Source organism: Pundamilia nyererei, unplaced genomic scaffold (genome assembly GCF_000239375.1).
Source record: "Pundamilia nyererei isolate P.nyererei 1_Seehausen unplaced genomic scaffold, PunNye1.0 scaffold00062, whole genome shotgun sequence".
Classification (NCBI taxonomy): domain Eukaryota; kingdom Metazoa; phylum Chordata; class Actinopteri; order Cichliformes; family Cichlidae; genus Pundamilia; species Pundamilia nyererei.
Genome location: NW_005187463.1, coordinates 311,010 through 331,618, shown reverse-complemented (window position 1 = coordinate 331,618; position 20,609 = coordinate 311,010). Strand labels below are relative to the sequence as shown.

General features: G+C 39.5%; 1 protein-coding gene across 1 annotated transcript; it reads right to left on the bottom strand.

Moving 5' to 3' along the window:
- Window positions 1-234: 234 nt before the first annotated feature.
- rab11fip2 (RAB11 family interacting protein 2 (class I)) lies at window positions 235-14,767 on the bottom strand. Its single transcript, XM_005735060.1, has 6 exons — window positions 14,600-14,767; window positions 13,309-13,885; window positions 9,781-10,187; window positions 8,158-8,512; window positions 7,219-7,279; window positions 235-4,569 (listed from the first exon to the last, which is right to left on the bottom strand). The coding sequence occupies exons 2-6, from the start codon at window positions 13,659-13,661 to the stop codon at window positions 4,345-4,347; spliced, it is 1,401 nt and encodes a 466-aa protein (XP_005735117.1). The 5' UTR covers window positions 13,662-13,885; window positions 14,600-14,767; the 3' UTR covers window positions 235-4,344.
- Window positions 14,768-20,609: the final 5,842 nt, after the last annotated feature.

Sequence of the window (20,609 nt, the reverse complement as noted above, 5' to 3'; positions counted from 1 at the left end):
TTGTTGTAAACTGAGCTGGGCTGCGCTATGAATTCTGGGACACAGCTTCTTCTTCTTCTTCGGGGTTTAACGGCAGCAGTCATCCTTGTACATGCAGTGCTGCCATCTTCTGTCTCAGTCCGTTATTGCACTCTTAAATCCTACTACTTATTCCTGCGTCTTTTGTGACCTTACAAAGCTTCAACCGACGCGTCGGCTATTAAATCAGTCGTCGACGATTTTGATAGTCGATGTAATCGTGACTAGTCGACTAATCGTGGCAGCCCTACTTGTGTAAGTGAGACATAATCAAAACATGTGGTCGACATGCAGGAATGACAAGAATTCAAACATCCATTTCATTGATTCGTAACATTAGAAAGTCTGAATGAACTGTGAGACCAATCACACACACATACACACAGACAGAAGTAGACCCAACATGTTTACATCAAAAAAGTAATTTTAGGTCTCCATCATGTTGGAGCTACTCATGTTTCATTGTGTTGGCCCCTGTGCAGGCGACGCCATTCACTCCTCTAAACTCGATGACGCTTTGCTAAATAGCGAGATCTTTTATAAACGCAGTCATCATTTCCTTCAAAACTGTGTGCCACATTACAAGCACCGTCAGGGGATTTAGCTGCAGCTTAAGTCTTAGTGTCTGGCAGCTGTATGTGGCCTATGGCAAGCAGCATCATATTATCAGTAAAAGACTACCAGGAGGAGGATTGTCAGATCCCCAACTGGAGCTTTATGTCATTTTCATCAAAAAGGAAAAAAAAAATCCCAGTGTATTTGCACTATTTGTTGGAACAGTGCGGAGATTTACCTTCAACACATTTAAGGTGTACACTGATGCATATACACAATTAATAAACTTAAATTATGGTGGGGGGCCATTTTATCTTCAAGCATTTTAAGTGCTTTGCATATTCAGATTTATTGTATGAGAAACATTATGCAAAGAGCCAAGGAATATAGATGCAGATCTTTCCTTTTTTTGGGTGCAAAATATCCCTTTGCACTGTTGTTGTCAAACATAATTTCAAAATGCTTTTCATTTAGATTTGTGTTTTCGTATGACATCTACCAAAGCACCAAATTATGTTAAAGCATAAAGCAAATGTATCAATCAAGCTAAAAGACAAACTGACAACCAGAATCAATTAATTTGAACTAGTCACCCCCAGTTTTCATTTGAACTAAACAACCTGAGGGTACAAATGTACTGACATTAAATATAATCTGAGAAAATATATTTTTGTTAGTTAATCGTCTGAACACAGGACCACATTATAGACTTGAGAGTTAATCGCCCGAACACCGCTCCCAAGCATGTGAAATAAATGATGAAAGTGAATCGCTTTTTGGAACTCAAGTAAAATAACACCTTCCCCAGGAAGCACAATTTCAAACATTTTACAAAATGTGTATAAACTCAAAAGCGCTTGAAGAAACATTGCGAGCGACTATACAAAATGTACAATAGAATTTGTAAGAGCTTGAAAAGATCAATGAACACCTGGCAGCCCACCAATACAGGCCGGTTAAAGTGGTTAGTAAAGCCTAAAACATACGAGCCCAGGATTAACACTTCAGCTAAAGTTGGAAGGCAATCTTGGAAGGAAAGCTTGTCCATCATGGAAAGCAGATTCTTAGCCACAAAGCACTCATGATTCCAAAAAGCTAATTCAAACACTGTTACCATTGCAAAAAAACATACAGATAAAACATCAGATAACCATTTTCAATACAAAGAAATAAACCCGACGCCTTTGTCACATCATCAGACAGAAAATATTAGCAGTAACTTCTTGTCCATAATGTGTCTGGGTAAAAAGAAATGGGATTAAAAAAAGAAACAATAGAATAAAAACACACCTATGAAATGTTCTCTTTGGATACTCCAAATACTTTAAAGGCAAGCAAGGATCGATCACCTTGTTAGTGTACCGTATACATACATTTCGGACTTAAGTATTTCAAAGTCGCCCGCAAGACATTCAGTAACAGGAGGTTTTGGCCTTACGTTTGCACAACATCCGATAAAATAACCACTTCCACAGCAGAAAGAAAGTAATAACTTTTGCATGCCAAAAAATGTGTTTGACTGATGTAATGTTCATGAAAATGTAAATTGTGTTTGTGTTGAAATTCCACAGATCTAGTGTAGCAGTTTGCCTCATATGGGATTTGGTATCATACAGTGTAAAGGTCAAATATTTCCAAGACTGCAAAACAATTAAAAACTCATAAATAGTACAAAAACCACTAAACAGGATAAGATGGATCCTCCTCATGGCCTCATATATCAAACATCGCCTGATGCAGATGTTTGATATTTTGTTAAACATGGCAACGATGAGTAAATGACAGTTATGTGACTATTAAACATGTTTAACACTGTAAATACAGCTGAAATAAACAATTATAGATGTAACCCTAACCATCACTAAATGACTATACTACAGGTTGCACAGCCATAGACTGTATAAAAAAAGAAAAATTTAGCCCTGGGTCTAAAATCAAAGCCAGCCACCATTTTTTGTTTTCCAATGACCAGCAGGAGATCATTATATCATTAGAAAAATGTTTCTAATGTTTTAATTACCAACTTCAAGCCTGTTAAATCAAGTGTGGCATTTTTAAAAAAAATTTTTTTTACTTAACCCTATGATTTATCAGTTTGTTAGCATATTATGCCCTTTGATCACCAAGTTTGGCTTCAGAGATGGCTAAACAGCTGGAGCTGTAGTCCCAGAATAGGGGTTTCCACAAGCCAAAAGCTCTAAGTGACACCACAGTGGCTATATCCATCCATTTTTCTACAGTCTATGGCACAATCACACATAAAAGTGGCTTTATCCAAGAACAACCTTACTTAAGTACCAGCAGCTGCCCTGTAGCTGTAGCATTTGGTCAGGACACACGGATAAATTAAAATTAAGGAGCATGGTTTAACATAGAAACCCTAACCCTTAAAGTGAAATGAGAACAGTTAGCTTCTCATGGTTAACATGTTATCTAAATGGCAATCACTGGTTATTTACCCTGAAAATTATCAGTGAATTCTCATTAGCACCCCATAAAGTGGTAAGACACACAGTACATAGTGAATTTGAGCCTAAAATAGGAATTACATATGCATGAATTTTTGTTTTAGTTACAGTTTTTTCACAATAGGATAGGTCGTGGGAGGGGGGTATGGGAATACAGTGTCGCTTTTAACATCAGGTACCCTACAAACCCATTGTAAATGAGCTTTAAAAAATGGATATGTAAAAATGACTGAGTATATACCCACATGTGCAGATGGTAGCATTAACACAATCTTGAGCAAAAATAAAAAGTATGAAAAAGAGGAAGGCTGTTCAATGAGTAACAAAGAACTCTAAGCTTTTTTATCAAATCAACATAAAGAGAGGAGTTTTACTCCAACATGTGATTAAAATGTAAACAAGACCATTACCAGCAGAATATAAAGCATTACCTTTAATATGATTATTGCACTTAAAGTAAAAATTATCACCTCCAACCGGGGACTTTAAGAGCCTTGGTCAAAGAAAATTAAATGATAGTCATCACAATAAGAGTAAAAAATAAAATGTCAGTAACTGATAAAAGGAATGTGCATTTGTTCTTGAGGAGAAAAATAATGCACACCTCAGGAAGCTAGAGACAAACCAGGCTTCCAGGACCTGTCAGCAAATTCTTACAACTATCTTCCAATGTTTCTAAGAAAATCCATCAATCACTAAAGCTGAATGTGTCCACATCTGCACCACGAGGCAGGCTGGGGACAAAAAGCTGATGCCGTGACGTGCACCGCAGTTTAAGTGGCAAGTTTTGGACTTGCACTTGATTGTAACGCAGTACCTACAGCTTCATCTTATAAACCTGTAGACCATCTCTCAGCAAACAGCACATAACTGTGACTACAGCATCTGGTAAACACGAATTTGGCAGCATTTGCACTGTAAGAGCTTCTCAGCAGCTGATGGCAACTGTGTGTGCAACAGACCTCTGTTGGTTTACAAGTACAGTACAGCTAAACATAGTTGGTGTGAAAAGATTTGATGTGCCTTCAATAAGCTGAATGCCTCCTGTTTAAGTACCTAAGAATACACTCCAAGAAGTAATCATGAGCAAAATTATAACACGGAATTATAAGAATGCCAAACAAGGCCAAAACCTGTATGACCTACATATTAAAAAAATAAAAAAGCCTAGAAAAACTAACCACTGAATAGTAACTCAATAATTGATCAGTTCTATTTGTTCCCACTCACTTTAACACCTGATAACGATTCGTGAGCTATTGCTAAACCTTCATTAGTACCTTTTCATCGTGGGTCATTTTTTCTACTTTTTGGAAAGTTTGCCCGCCTTCTTTTTTGGCTCATAGGGTGTCCGTAGAATACTCGGTGTCTCCTCCATGACGCGTACAAGCAGGTTATCAATGTAATCCTCCAGTTCCCTGATGTGGGCATCTTTCTTTTTCACCACTTCTTTCTGTTTGATGAGTTCCTGCACAACCTCTTCAAAAGACAAGTTGCTATAGGCAGCCACGCTTTCCTGTGTCACCTCCTGAAAGTGGAAAACAAAGAAATGATCATGACCATGTTGTGCATACATATGTTTTGTAAAAGGGCGCTTAAATCTTTGACGATCGGGGCACCAATAAGTCTTTATGCTCCATCATTGCTGACTAATTAGGCTGTTTGGCACAGAGTCACATGTTTATCTTTTGTTGTGCTACTAATAAAGGCTAACTGAGGATTTTAGGGTTTTAGCTCTGACCTGGTCAATGAATTCGGTAATAAACATTCTGATTTAACACTAGCGCCTGAAGATTTACTGTTTGGCTGATATTGGCCTATCACACGTGTGACCACAGGGAAGTTTTTCTTTTGATCCTTGAAGAACAAAATGCAGAAACGGATGCTGGAGGCAATTCTCAATTGTTTCATTCAAGTTTGAAAGATGAACCTGACCCCTCAGACAACAGTCTCAGTGGACAGGTGGCTGTCAAGAAGTCATTCTTGAGGAAAGTTATTATACAATTTACACAAGAACTGACCTGAAAATCAGTGGCAACAGATCTTATGGAGTGAGGAATCCAAATTTGGAATTGTTTTTGGTCGTAATCGTCATATATATGTATGGAAGTGGTCAGAAGAGAGGTAAGTGTCTACTGCAACCACTAAAGGAGGCTCCTTCATGCTTTCTGGTGATGGAGTCTCTGTCAAAACTGATAAAATTATGAATGCAGAAAGGTTTTTGCAAAAAGCTTCCCTCAGACAATTATAGAATAAAGGTGGTCATATCAAAAATTGACTTTCAAGGTTGTTAGAATTGCACAAATTCTGTTTTAACTTATACTGTATTTCCATGGATGTTTGATTTACTTGTTTTCAGTAAATCAAATAATGCCAGTAGGAACATGACTTTTGGACAGTAACCTATCTAAAGGTGAAAAACAAGGACCCCATAAGGTTCCTTATAGCTTAACTACTCTATTAGGACTTAGCTTTGACACTACAGGACATCTTTATCTTTGCTTTCTAGTGTTAAAAACACATACTCTTTAATTCAAGACGACTCTGGCAAAAACTCCAAATAATCTGCCAGTACTTAACAATAAAGATTACCAAAACAATTTAATCTTTGTTTTGAGGGGGAAATGCCAGGCTGCATATTTCTACAAATAAAGGTCACGCTAATAAATGCCAAAATACGAATGCAACCCAAGCCCAGCTTTGCTCTTTGAGGACAATCTAGTTGGACAGAGCAGGGTGGTACAGTATGTGCAGATCATATTGCGCGGGTACGAGAGGAGCTGTAATCGTTTTTAATGAGGGACCACTTTATCGCTTCAGTGCTGGGCATCCTCCCCTGAACGGATAGAACAGCAAAGCCTTCACCCTGTTTAAAATACCACACTTATCAGCTTCCACTCCCATGCACCATTCAAGCCTTCACTGCTGGGTAAAGACAATGCAGAAAGAGCTGGAGCAGGACTGCTTACCAGGTATCTTATCGCTTCTAACAGCATAGAGGCTACTGTGGGGCGACACAAACCAAAATGAAATATTTGCCACAGAGATTAAATGTCCAACGCAAGGAGGGTTTCAGGAACAGAGCTCGGTAACCTATTCCCCACACAAACACACCTACCCCCCAAAAAAGCCATCTCACTGAAAGATACTGCACTTAAGCCATCTGAGAGGGAATAAGAGAGCAGACAGCCATATGGAAGGATGCTGGTTTCACGTACAAGCGTGTATACATGCACACACTCGCTTTCCCTCTCACACCCACACACACATATATATACACACCCCCACGGCATAATAATCAGGAGCTTTAGTGGTTGGTGACAAAGGCCTGGAAATGACCATGAACTGGCAAAGTAATGATGACCATTTTTCTGCGATCAGTAGTGAGGAGAAGATAAGGCGCACACTTGGCATTCTCCAGTTGTGTCATTACAGTTTCTAATGAGCTCAGCTTTGAGAATCTAAAAGCTCAGTCCTTTGAAATCTCTCACTGCCCTCCCTCCCTCCTGCGTGTAGTTAATTAGGGCCTTGAAGCAGAGGAAATGGGAGCTGCCATTTCTGCGAGGCACAGCGGCATGCACGGGGGCACATGTGTTGATACCGACAGCCCTCAACACCCACAAAGAAAGGTGAGGAAAGCCATTATCAGCATTCTCCTTCTCATTTAGGCATCACTTCGGCTATTGCTCCCCCTGCTCCTTCATCTATATCAGTTTTGCTGTGTAACAGTCTACGAATTTTAACTACTGAACAACTAGCAACTACTAAAGAGTTAAAAACTTTATCTACAAATGAGGTAAAAATGATATCTTTAAGTATTTCTGTGCCCTGCGTCGTAAAAAAACCCAAACAAACAGCAATTAAACAATCTGTGCACATCACTACAACTGACCTTACAGGCCGAAATTTCACACCACTTCAAACTATGATTAGATCGGACATGATGACCGATGTGTGCAGCTGCTAATTAGTTGAATGGCACGTCTGAGTTTTCAGGGGTCTCACAAATCAATGTCACCAGCTGCTTAAGAGTCCTCAATAACAAAATCTGCTCAGCATTACATATAAAATGTACACAAATGTAACTGTTGCACTTATTCTCCCTTTTTTTTTCCCTCTACACTTTCAGCCAGTCAGGTAATATGAAACTATATAACTTTCTAAAACATATTCTTACTATTTTTTTGTCCTTCTTCTTCTGGCCAAAGGTGATGTTGGGTCCGGTTAATTTTTTGTCACTGCAAAACAACCAAATGCAAAGTTAGTAATCACATTAAAGCATTGCACTCTGTATTTTAGCAGACTTTTACAAATATAGAAGCTCTGATGTACTCATGTCCTGCACTAGGAGAACAATAATAAATACATTAACAGGGAATAAATAATAAACTTGAAAACACCTTTTTTTCACCCATGCACTACATTACAAATGACCGCTGAGCTAGTGTATGACAAAGGCAGCAGTAAAGATGATGGACTAGTGCCTACAGAGATAAGTGGTTAATTGGGTGGTCTATCTCTTCAGGGGATCTCATTACTATAGCTCAGAGGGCTCTGTTATCAAACCCAGGCACTCTAAAGAGCCACTAATGACACCTTCCACTCTGATAAACCAGAACTTAGCTACAGTGCTCACCAACTCTTTATGTAACACAAGAAAAAGATGTAACTGGCTCAGTGGAAATGTTTAAATAATATTTGACAACATAATGAGAAAGAGAGCGAGAGAAGGTCTATCAGAAAGTAGATTTCAATCAACAAGGTATTGAGAACTTTACTGGAATGTCAAGCAAATATCCTGTGGAGCAGTGACTATTCCATTGGCATTCCAAGATGATGTTTTGGGATTTTGAGATTCCTTGATTGTGATGAAAAAGACACAAGTAGCATGCTGCAATCACTGCTCTGCAGGAGCCGAACACGGACTTTGTCTTTGTTTTAATAAGACAACATACATTTTGTTTTTAAGTGTGTTCTCTTGTAAATTTCTGGGTTTTTTCTTTTTTTGATTGTTATTCCTGACTGGGACACGAAAAGAAAAAGTCAAATAAAGTGATGATGCCAATATAGCCAATAAAGCTAACTTAACCACAAATACAAACAAAAACAGGACAACCTGGCTTTGTAGTTGGAGCTGAATGGGTTAGTGTCTGCTTGCGAGTCTCCACTAAAGGGGTTTGGGGAACGCAGGTCTCCAGAGCTCCCTGAACGCCCCCCATTGCTGGTCTTGCGGCCTTCCTTCTTTCCTGTCACGCGTTCCAGTAGGCTGACCTTCTCCTTTTTCTCCTTCCGCTCTGGTCGGTCCCACAGCTGCCCGTGCTCCCCCTCAAATGGGTTGCGGTTGCGTGGGAGCGTGGCATACTTCTGTGGCAGGGTGTCAGTGATATCAGTGAAAGGGTCACCGTGTGCTTCGTCGTCCTGGAAGCCTGGCACCTCACTCTGGGAACGCTTGTGAGGGCCACCTGTACTTCCTACAAGATAAATTAGAAATGTAATAAGAAACAAAATATGGGGGGTTTTTTGGGTGGGGGGTGGGGGGGGGGGTGTTAGTGTTTTGTTAAAAAGGGATTGGGTGAACTCAATTCATTATCAGTTTAGACATAAGAATTTTACTGCTTTATCACAAAACGACCACATTGCATCTGTGGAGTCCAGCATGATTAAAATCATAGATATTATATTTTTAAATATAATGATGCAGAAGTGTGCAAGTGAGCCACGATTTTCATTCAGGTTTGAAAACCCAAAAGAAGAATTTAAAGGTAAAAGTGAAGCAGTAACATAAATAAGTAGCTGGTCAAATCCAAATGTGTGTGTCAATATATAGAACCAGAAGAACCAGTGTGATCACAACAGTTAAAAACTAACTGCGGATAATAATACAAAGGTTTGTTTGGGGGGGGTTCCCTCCCCATAGGTTTACGTGCAGAAGTATTCTACTGTTTGAACCTCTTTCAGCAAAAATAAAGAAAAATATCTTTTTTTTTGTTATTATCACTAAACTTATTTTTCACTCTGACATGTTACATTTTAACAGCAGATTCTAGTGAACATCTCAGCCTTTACTATAAGAATCACAACTACTGTTTGCATGAGTTACAGCTGCACTAACTTTGCAGAAAGAACTGGTAAATTGGAGACTGGTTGAGATGGAAATTTTCAGCTTAAAAACAGAAAATGACTAAAATGTCAAAGACTGACATAAATGGCCTACATTACTATCTTATTGAGTTGAGACTTACAGTACCTTATATTTTTAATAGGATTATATACAAGCAAGCATTCTTACAGACGTCTACAGATGGCCTCTAGAAATTGCAACATCTCATTTTAAGATATAATAAAATAAACTAGCCCTTTACTTTCATTGTACATGTACAATGAAATTGTGGATTAACACTATAAGAGCCATATATTTGTAACAAACAAACACTAAAACATTGTCCTGACAGACAGGATGCCACAATGCACCACAGTGTCATTCTGACTATTCTCTATAATTTTAACACTTAAGATTGAGTCTTCACTGAAATATTTTGGATCCCAGTCGACTGGGTCCCCCGTTCTTATAAACACAATAACGAAAATGCATCGGCAGCTTCAGTTAATATGAGAACTGGTTTTAAAACAGTATCAAAATCCTCTTCAGAGATCACTCTAGCAGCAATAAAAGTATACCAAACCAAAAAGTGACAAATGTAACAAACTACTGTGGAAAAACAGAAGCGTTGGTCCTCACCACTCTCTTCTATGGAGTTCATGGAATCCAGTTTGGGTCGAAAGTGGGTCCCGATGAGATCTGACATGGAATGCGCTGCAGAGAGTTTATGGGCCCCAGCGAGTAGCGGCCTCTTGACTTTTGTTTCAGGCTGGGATTGACGTTCTGGTGCGCCAGACTGACGGGTGGGCTCCGGATCACACACGGCGGACCGAGGCAAGATGGCTGAAGAAGCGTCACCAAAGCCGCTGTCGTGTTTTCGACCCTTCACTTTGTCCTTAAGTTTGGAAAAAGGCGAGCGGGGCTTTTCCTTCATGGAGAGGTCAAACATGCTGGCCGTCATGTTGTTCCTCATGAACTGAATGCTGACTTGAATGCGACCTCGTTCTTTCCTCTTCTTCCCGGGCTTGGACTCCAAGGAATACCAGCTAAAAATGAGAGTGCAGGAAGCTTAAGCTGAGCAAATTCAATGAGACAATTTATATAAAAAGAGCAGGGTTTATAAAAATCCTCTGAGTTGATTACGCGTAATGCAACATAATTCAGCAAGACAGGGATACAAAGTCAGAATGTGGTAAAAGTCCTTACACGATCAAACAATATGACAAATGGAAAAATAGCCCTCATTCCTTCTAATGGGCTTTACATACATCTTTATGGCTACTACTGAAAAGGCTAATTTGAGAAGACTAATCCAAAGGCGACACACAAATGCAGGGGCTTAAATCATTTGAACTTTTTTATGACACATATGAGAACACAAATTTATAACTCAAAGGATAAACATTCTTTGCAAACTGAACCTAAAAAAAATAAATTGTCTGCTGCCGAATAATACAGACCATTTCAAGCTGTTTTTTTGGCTCCTATTTGTTTAACCTCTCTGCTTTTTTCAACTGGAAGTAATGGGATTTATGCCTTCGCTCTGAGCGAAATAAAGTGGCATTTGCACAAATCTGGCCTTTGTTCAGAAATGCAACGACAAGCAATTGGGAAACTGCAAAGCCACATCGCAGGCTTTGCACACAACAGTTCATACATGCTAATGAGACACATCCTCTGTGTTAGAGGGCCTGTGAAGGAGGCCATTAGGAAACCAGCATCAGGATGAAACAAGCGTCAATATTTTCTCACTGCCTTTGCCACAAACATGGAATATATTCTAAAATGGGATGCTTTATCAGTATAACCAAGTCAAAACAAACCATATTTGCTTAAGTGTATCTGCTTGACTACAATTACTGATATTTTCTTCTAGATTTAAATGAAGATTTATAGTACTCCTTGCAGACTGACATGAAATTTGAGTTATCAATTCAATTGATTTTTTTTTTAAAGTGCTGGTATTAGCTTTATAAGAAATCACAGCTGCTGAACACTATTTTAAGCAGTCTAGCTCGCATCCCAGAAGCCTCACTCATAGTCATGAAAAGCCTTGTTGGGGCCGATTCCCAGGCTGCGCGCCGCGCTCCGCCTGATCAGTAGCCACAGCATGCCGCTGCCGTGGGGCCGAGCCTGCACCTCACGTGTGTCTCAAGGCCAAGATAAACCTCCCTGTGCTTGGAACCACAATCCTCCCACTCCGGTCCAAGCCGCTGGGAAACTCCTCACAATCAACAAACACAGGTGTGCGATAATTATGGGCTGCCTTCTCAGATATCAGTACGGGCTCTCCTCCCCAATATGCCAGTTCAAAAACACTGCGGATGGGCCGTGGTGAACAGAGACCCACTGTGGAGTGTGGATATAGTATCGAGAGCCCTGGCATCATTGTCAAGTATGGCTGCGGTGTAGGTATTAGGCCAGCAAGCAACACGGCGATATCTGTTACAGAACCACTGCTGAAAAAGTGCACAGCCTCAAGGTGCATCAGTTGAGGCACCTAAATAAATAAAACCCGTTCACACTGATTATAACATATTGTGATTCTCCCAACTGATGGGCAAAGAGGAAGTCAGCTAATGTCCTTTCCCCCCCGAAACGTGCAGTGAGCTAATTAACACCAGATCCAATTTGGTTTCGCAGTTCCTGTTTGCTTAATGTAGGGTTAAGAAGTGTGTGTGTGTGTGTGTGTGTGTGTGTGTGTGTGTGTGTGAGTATGGTGGACTTGTGAGGCTCATCAACCAAAGTTTAGCCAAATACAGCAGAGTCTCTCCAAGCTCTGATGGTTAACACTGTGTTAGTTTATTTGAATCTACATCTATACATCGATCTCTCTCCTCAAATCTTTTTTCAGTAACTTTAAAGAGGACAAACCTTATTCTGGCATGGCTTTACTTGAAGGTAACCAAGCAGCCTTAACAAGTCACCCAATTATGACTCAGGGAGACGCCCACTATTGTCCACCAATATATTGGCATAGATAAATATCTGTTTCCAAACTGGAATGTATTTTGTGCCAAGAAAGGCACAATGCATAGAGGCCAGATTTTAACACGAGGGAAACTAAACTGTACAGAAACAAGCCAAGATTTAATCCCAGGTGTCTTTGGCTCTGAAGGAGAGACCATCTTTCATTCACACCTCTGAAAAAACAAAAACAAAAAAATGGAGTATAGGAGTGGCTAACAAGACATGTTTGTCCAGCTCCACTAGTTTCAGTTAGGTCAACTGGTGTCAGTAATTACTCTAAAATAATCCCTCTGCAGCGTAGGCCAATCCATTGCTAAGCCTCAAACAATACAGTGTCATGAAGATGGAAAAAAAAAAGTACAACCAACATGTCCTTGCTAACTGAGCATGAAAGTGTGTCACTGGTGTGCTAAATAATTTTAAAGTGAAGTACTTCTGTTAGAGCATTTCATTTACTCTGCTCTTAACATTAAAACTTGTGTATCTAATAAAGTGTATTTCTAAACCAAGTGCACAAAGAAAATAAAGGGCAACGCAATGGTATTTAAATCATGTGGAGCAACAGGGTTGGGTCATGACCTTAATTGAGACCACAGTGCAGAAAATAACACGCAAAAGACAGCACATTTGTGAAGTCTACTATGGCAGTAATACTTGTGGCAAATGTGACAAATAACAACTGACTTAGCTCATGGTGTAATCCACTTATGACTGGAAAGGCTGTGGAAATATTTTCCACTTCCTCTCAAAGGTCTGTCTCTATACCAACAAGACACTACAGACTAAAGACCCTGAATAATGTACATGTGATGCTAATGTCTAAGAACTATACTATATAAAAATATGCTGCATGTCCCATGATGTTTGTTAGTGTTAAAACCGCCCCAGGTCTTCTCTTAAAGGGAAACTATTGACCTTGCAAAAACTGCTAACAGTAGTATTTCTGTCCCAGAAAATCTGAAGGAATTATATTTTCCAAAAAGTATATATACCATAAATATCAGAGAGCAAAAATACATGGTTATAACATAAGTACCTCATTCTTAAGTGCTGGTTGTTAGCACATTAAAACGAGGATATAATAATCATTCTTGGAGCTCACTGCAGTAGTGCTTATGCCCCAAAAAAACTTCTCAGAGAACCATTGTGACATTTTGTGATATCTAATAGACTTTTATAGTTTTTTTTAATACTTACTCTGTTTTCTTTCTCTCCTTGTTATCAAAGATTTCATTAAGATTTATGCACTTCTGACCCAGAAACTTGTCCATCCCAACCAAAGAGCGATGCATCACTATGAGGCAGAGTTCATACACTTCTGGGTTGCCCTCCAAAAGTAGGCCAGGTAATTCAAAGGAGGCTTCTTCCCTCCACACAGGGTTAAGGGTCTTCTCTGCCACTGATGTTGAGTACTTCTCCTTGCCCAGCTGGATGATAGTGTAGGCATCATTGGTGCCATTTTTGCCTTTGGCCTGTAAACCAGTTGCTTGAAGAACAGTGGCTTGGACATGGGTTGGAAACCACTTTTGAGACTGCTCGCCCAGTGACATTGTAAGCACTGACTGTTAACTGAAATCCATTCAAAATAAAGTCAAATATAATTTATGCAGCAATTTTTTTCAGTGAGTGCGACATGCAAGAAGCAGCAATCATGATTCACTATAGTTTGACATCAGCGTTTAGCAGCACTTTTTACAGGGGACCATAAGTTTGACAAACTGAGCAAGTCTCATCTTCTGTCAGATCACAGATGTCCAAGCCACTGCTGAGTCATCTGCAAGAAAATAGAACAGAAAGAAACAGGAAAACATCATTACTTTTGCCAAGAATGAAAGCCTGGCTTATGAAGACACAGAGAGAACTAATATTAAAGCAGGCAGCCTGCTAATAATTTGATGGCAGCCACTTTGGAAGTAATACGGCTAAGCAGAAATCACATTTTGCACTGTATGATTTGCACAATATCTTTAAATATATGTCCCTAAGATGGAGGTTCAAGGCAGATATTGATGATCTCATCTAGTGACACATTTTGGTGTCATTGTCACTGAATTAGTGAGTCACTCAGTGGGATATGGAGCGACCGTTTCATGTATTATTTTCAATAGTTTAGACTGAAAATAGAGGTTTTGACTGTGATTAAGAAGCTGTGCACATATTCAAGTAAAGCAGTCATGGGCTGTGGCTCTAGATAACTCTAGATGACGCATTGACGCAGGTATACATGAAAGAAGTGGTGTAAGTAGCCACGTAAGTCACATTAAGATGCAATGTCCCTTTAAGTGAGCGTCTCTCCACAGGTTTGTCAAAAGTAAATATTATTAAACTGATTACAACAATTAAATGATGCGAGGCAATATTAAATTGTCACCTTTTCGTAAGGCTTTGTTAGGGGTAAATTCAGTTAAGACTGGAGGACAACGTTAGCATTATGCGGCTAGCTGGTGGGCACACAGAGAGCATCACACACAAGCACACAGCTTCTTACCTCGGTGTCATTCTCACCAACACCACATGGACATTCAGCGCTTCAGCTCGGCACAAACTCTTCCCACAAACACACTCATGCGACACTTTCGGCTAATGTTCGCTGAACTTGCTGTTGTTGTTGCAGTCCATTACTGCTCACTGCTGACGGCCAGTGGCGAGATTTACTTCCTAGTCTGACATCACTTCCGGCTCACCCCGGTGAAAGTTGAGGTGTCAAAATAAGGTGATAGCGCTCGCTCGCGCGTTCTAATGGAATTAGATAAGTGAAGGAATATAAAAAAAATTCAGTGAAAGCTGCTTAAATTTCCAAAGGCGAAGAAAAAGCTAAAAAACAAAAACAATGCAGCATAACCGAAGAATGTTCTCCATACTCGGTACTGGGTTGTGGGTATACTGTGCAGGTAAGCAGCAATGACAGGATATATAAATATGTATAAATTTCTAGCAAACACACTTTCTGTGAGATATTGTTGCGCATGTGTGTGCACAGCGTGCGTGTGCTCGCGCATTTTCTTGAGAGGTAAATCATACAAACATGGGAAGTGCTTTTGTCTCATGAGTGGGACATGGAGGTACCGATAAGGGGTTCACTTGAATGAACACAGACATGCTTGTCACCCCACTTGACAAGTGCATCTTAACCAAACACACCTGCCTGTGTGGGTTTTTATCGTTCTGCCGCAACCAGTGCAGTATGTACACACCACTGGCCCTAGGCTCCGGCTGGGCCATCCATCAAACTGAGATTATTGCACTTATCTAGAGTACATCTCTGAATGAAATGCTAAGGCTTAGTGAAATATTAGGCTGTACAAAAATGTGAGTCAGATAGCATTTAATACATTCGTGGATCTCACCCTCATGTTTTACATTAGCTGTTCCATTAGGTGAATATGAAAGTACAATGTCTCTTTGTAGCTGTGGCTTTAAAGCATTTAGAAGTGGCCAAATGTTGGCCATAGCCTGTATATCACATTTAGTCTCGGAAAAAAGGCTTTTGTATCACCTAAAATGGATTTATACATAAAACATATTTTTTTTAAATATAGCATATGTAATATTTACTTTTATAGAGGTTGATGTGCACCTTCAGATTTGTTTTCTCTACAAAGCTCTTCAAATTATTCCTTTAGCTGTAGGATTTTTTTTAGTAAGGCCGGGTATGATCCACTCTGCTCAAATAGTAACAATATGTATTCTACTTGCTTTGTGCCACTTTTTTAACGTATTCATCCTAAAACCTATTTGAATTTGATTTATTTTATAGCTTTAGAAGCTTTAAAACCTTTGCTGTAATTTAGGATATTAAGTTTTCAGAAACAATTACAAAATATAAAATATAATAAATGTAATATTATAAAGCATCCTGTGTATATTTTCTGAACGCACCTTAATGAGTACCCTTTTGAGGGGATAATGCATCTTTATCAAACTATTTGTTGTGTTTGTGTAACTAGTTTAGACGTGTGTAAACACATATCCATAATACAAATGAAATCCCACTGCATTTAGTTGTAGACCATTGTGGATATTTCTAGAAATTAGCAGGCTAGTTGTAGTTTGCAAAATGTAAATTTTATCTAAAGACTCTTGAGTATATAGTAGTCAATTCACTTGATTTAACTAAGGCAAAGATTATTGTCTGAACACAGTGTCTGTTTTATTTTTCTAACCTGTTTTATAGTCTATCAGCAGAAATGGAGCACAAAACCTGTAAATGCATCCACACCACATTCACCAGTCACAATGTAAAAATCAGCTAATTTCAGATAGTAATTATATAAATATAATTCTATAAATAATTGTGCAATGCAATGAATGCCAGCTGAGATATTGCACTGCTGGATCCTCGAGCAGTTGAGATATGGGCACATCTGTGCAGTTTTTTAGAAATGTAAGTGCAGTCACTAAATGTTTGGGAGTGTTCAGTTCTCACATGAGGGTGGAAGCTGTTCTTAAATCTGTTCGTCTGTGACATGATGGACCCGAAGTTTCTACCAGGGGCAGCGGGTCAAACAGATGGTGTCCTTGGTGTGACGGCTCTTTCAGTATGTTGGCTGCTGTACTGAGGGAGCGAGAGCTCAGTAAGTCTCCCAGCGAGAATATAAAATTGCATTAGCAGTGACAGAAGCTTTTATCCAAGTGACACACTCCTATTAGACGTTTGATGGAAGTGGGATTGTGCAAAATGTGACTGCAGAGCATGAGTTCTCAATGACTGACCCAGTGACGGGTTAAAATACAATAGCAAAAAAAACCCACCCAAAACAAAACACAAAGAAACACATCTTAGATTTGTTTGGCTTGATAGATACTCATAAATGTTTGATTCTAAGCAGGGGCAAAGTTACAGAAAAACAAAATCGCAAAAACCGTTGGGAGTCTGCTGATTTTTGTTTACAACTCAGGTCAAGATCTGATAATACTTCAGTTTGAGCAATTGCCCTGCACAGCTGCTGGGTAACTTCCAAGTGTTTATGATTTATCCAGTCGCATCACTTCTCACATTCCTTCTCAGGAGCACTTCACTGTCTGTTGTGGTTAGCAGTGTCAGGACCGAGCTGAATGAAATAACAACCAGAGGCATGCAGATAAACAACCAGGGTCATGACACTCTTCCCCTTAATTTGACAATAAGTCAAACATTTTCATATATTACCCCCTTTCTGAACATAATACCACAGTGCCTCTTCTCTGTGAGATAAAAACATGAAAGACACTGCATTCCAACATCACCTGTATCCTTTTATTACTCTCCTCTCGTGGAGAGGTGCATTTAAAAACAAAATATCACGCTATAAACTAGAGAATAGTAATGTAAGGACGCTGTCTACATTTTGAGGGAACAGCGCTGAAGGTCATAAACTGTCCAACATGTAAGTGAACCTTCTAGCATGGCCCGGTCCACATGTTGAACCACATTAGCTGTGGCCCCTAACGGCCGCCATCCACTTCCCGCACATGGTTCTGGTTTAGGGCCCTTTCTTCAACACTATATAGGTTGTATTACATTTATTAAACACTTAAAAAATCTCTGGCTGCAAGGTTGTCCATCTGTCGAGGACAAGAGAAAATATATGAAAGAGGCATGAGACTCGGCGGGGAGAGGGGAAACAGTTGTGATGTCAGTGCTGGTCTTAATGTGGTGCAGGTCAAAGTTCTGGACGGATGACTGATTTAAAAGGTATAGCTTTTAGCTGAGCGAACAGTCAGATCACAGATGAATTTTAATCAAAAAAGAAGGAGAAAGGCACACAAATCACCCCTGCTTTGCTCTCAGGAATGTTTTTGTGCATGGCTTTGATATATAGGTGCAGATGTGCGACTGCAGCATGACGAGCAGAGCTAAAAAGGGCCGCTAAGCTGGGGCCACATGTCAGCCCGGTGACTCCCTAAAGGTCTTGATTTCTACCTCATAACCTTAGAAAAAGTCAGTGAAACCAACACTAGAAAAAAACTGCATCATCCTCTCATGACTTGTGCTTTTCACATAAGTAAAGAGCAGGACTATGTAGAAGGAAATAGGGAACTTTAAAGCTGTGGCTCTAAATAGCTTTTTGATAACATTTGGCTTTGTCATCACATTCTAAACGTAGTTATTATAAACTGAGTATATATTAAGTTTACCATGTATTGAGCTATGTAGAATTATTTTTCTTCATTTCTTCATCTTTATGTAAAGATGTGTTATGGAAGCTGGGCTGCTGCCTGGAGCTATTTGATGCTTGTATAAACAGAGCAATTGTTGTGCCAGAGGGCATGGGCCTCTACTATAGTCTTGCCCTGTCCCTGGCTGTGTTTATGGCTGTCTTGTGTCTAGTTTGCTGACTTGTGGATTATAGTTTAGATTTTTGCTGTTGAAGTAGTTTTGCTCAAATGTTGTTTGTGATTGAAACAAGGGTCAGCATTTCCAAGCCCAGACCTGTGGTATACTGGGAGCCACTGTTTTGAAGCCACCATTATTTATATTATCCCTAGTGTAGAAATTAGAGCACTGGTAGCAGGAGAATCGCATTGCACAGTTAGGCAAGGTATGAGCTTGAGATCATGTGCAGGCATCCTAGACTGTCATGGTGAAAATGTTAACAGCCGACTTACAAAGCATTCCAGGACTCATCTATGTTCAGTAGCTCTAGATAGTGACACAATGAGATCTCAGGGATAATTCTGGTATCAGAGTGCTCTTCTGGCATCTGACGTCCTGGATGTTGGGCACTGGTAAAGATATTTCACCAGTGCCCAACAGGAGGCAACCTTCAGCAGTCCCAGTTGGAGGGATTTTACATGTCTCATCCTCAAGCACCTTTCTGAATTCAAAGCAATGACAATATACCTTATTTTTAAATTTGCTCAGTGCATTGGTCGAGGGTTAAATCTCCTGGTCGGCTGTGTGAAGATTTGCTTGTTCTGCAATCTTCACATGTTCTGCCTGTGCATACGTGGGTTTCCTCCCACAGTCTAAAGCAGTTAACTGGTAATTCTAAATTGGACTGGCCACAGTCTATCACAGACCCTGTACCCTGCTTCTCGCCTTTTTCCATTTGTAATGTTTTCCTCTTGTCTAAATATCGACGAGTGTACATTGTGTGTATTTATTAACACAGAAGACAGAAAAGGAATGGCAGATCTTTAAGCTCAACAAATAATAAAAGCTTTTAAAAATGCGTCTTCCACTAGCGCTGTGGCATTTTGGTATTGACCTGATACAAAGTAAATACAACGCCAGTGTTGCCAATTTTGTGAATGATCATCAGTTTGCAAAATCTGAACACATTTTAAACACATTTTAATGTCCATTAAATCACAGGGATTTTTACTTTTCCACAATAAGTAGTTAATAAAATAAATTGAATGAATTGTGTAAATGTAATGACACGTGTAAGACACTTGTATACATCTTTTATTATTATTTTATGTAGATGTGGAGTTAACATTATGCTTATTTTCACAATGTTGATATTAAACATGGCCAGCATTACAAATAAATAAATAGCAGTAAAAGTAATTCTTTTGAGCCAAAAGTTTTACTAGGTTTTTTCCTCCTTTTGTTACGAGCTGATGCCAAGTCACCATAATATGCTCCTCAGAAGGTGACCAATCAGATGAAAGTAGGCTTTTAGCATGGCCTAAAGAGACAGCTGATTTAATACTTAACTGAGCAGCTGTATAAAGGGCTAGACTAGTTTAAGGTAAATAAGGCAAATATATGTATCGTATTGTTTTTATTGGTGAATGTTGTAAACCAACTCTTGAATCTACTACCAGTTTATAGACGCTACTTTAATGTAAGTAAGTCCATATAGTAGCTGTACTTAATGCCCGTAGGCCTGTGTAAATTAGTGCTCTCTAACATGCACAGTTTAATGTCAGCAGCACACACTAGGGTCGTGTATAACAGGGCAAGGAAACAGGTGTCCGTCCTGCACCAGTATGAAAAGACTCTACCCAGGCCAGAGGAAGCACCTACATGTGTATGCCCTGCAGTCAGCCCAATACAGGATGAAATAATTCATCAGAACTGTTCAGCAGAGTCACTGTGAGGCAAAGTTCAGAGGCATGCTAATGACAAGAGCATGCTTGCAGAGAAAAGGGAAACTGTCAGCTCTGAATGAATTGGGAATGGCAGAACAGAGGTTAGGCTCTTTCAGACTCCTTATATCTTTGTATAATCCATGTAGAGAGCTTGCAAATGTCCACAAGAAATTGGTGGTTTTGTAGCACATGGTGCATGCATTATGTTGTACTCTCCTGGCTTGTTTTACTACAGCACAGCCTGTTAGATATTTGAACCTGCAAATGCTGGGAAAATACTTTGCTCATTTGCAATAAGTGTCAGTGTAGCTTTATCAGTTGATTTCTTTTCTTAAACCCTGCTGCTGTAAACAGTAATTTGAAGTAATTATTAATGATTAAAGAGCCTTTGCAAATATCATGTATGTTAGAAAGTAGAATAGCGTACGCATATTTGCACAGGCATTTGCATAGCCAGTGTTTTATCTAACTGTGAG

Excerpts from the sequence above, each read along its gene's own strand:
- rab11fip2 (XM_005735060.1), bottom strand. The coding sequence starts at position 13,661 with ATGTCACTGGGCGAGCAGTCTCAAAAGTGGTTTCCAACCCATGTCCAA. Across the intron at positions 10,188-13,308 it reads AAGGAGAGAAAGAAAACAGA|CTGGTATTCCTTGGAGTCCA; the intron begins GTAAGTATTAAA and ends TCTCATTTTTAG. Across the intron at positions 4,570-7,218 it reads AGAAGAAGGACAAAAAAATA|GAGGTGACACAGGAAAGCGT; the intron begins GTAAGAATATGT and ends TTCCACTTTCAG.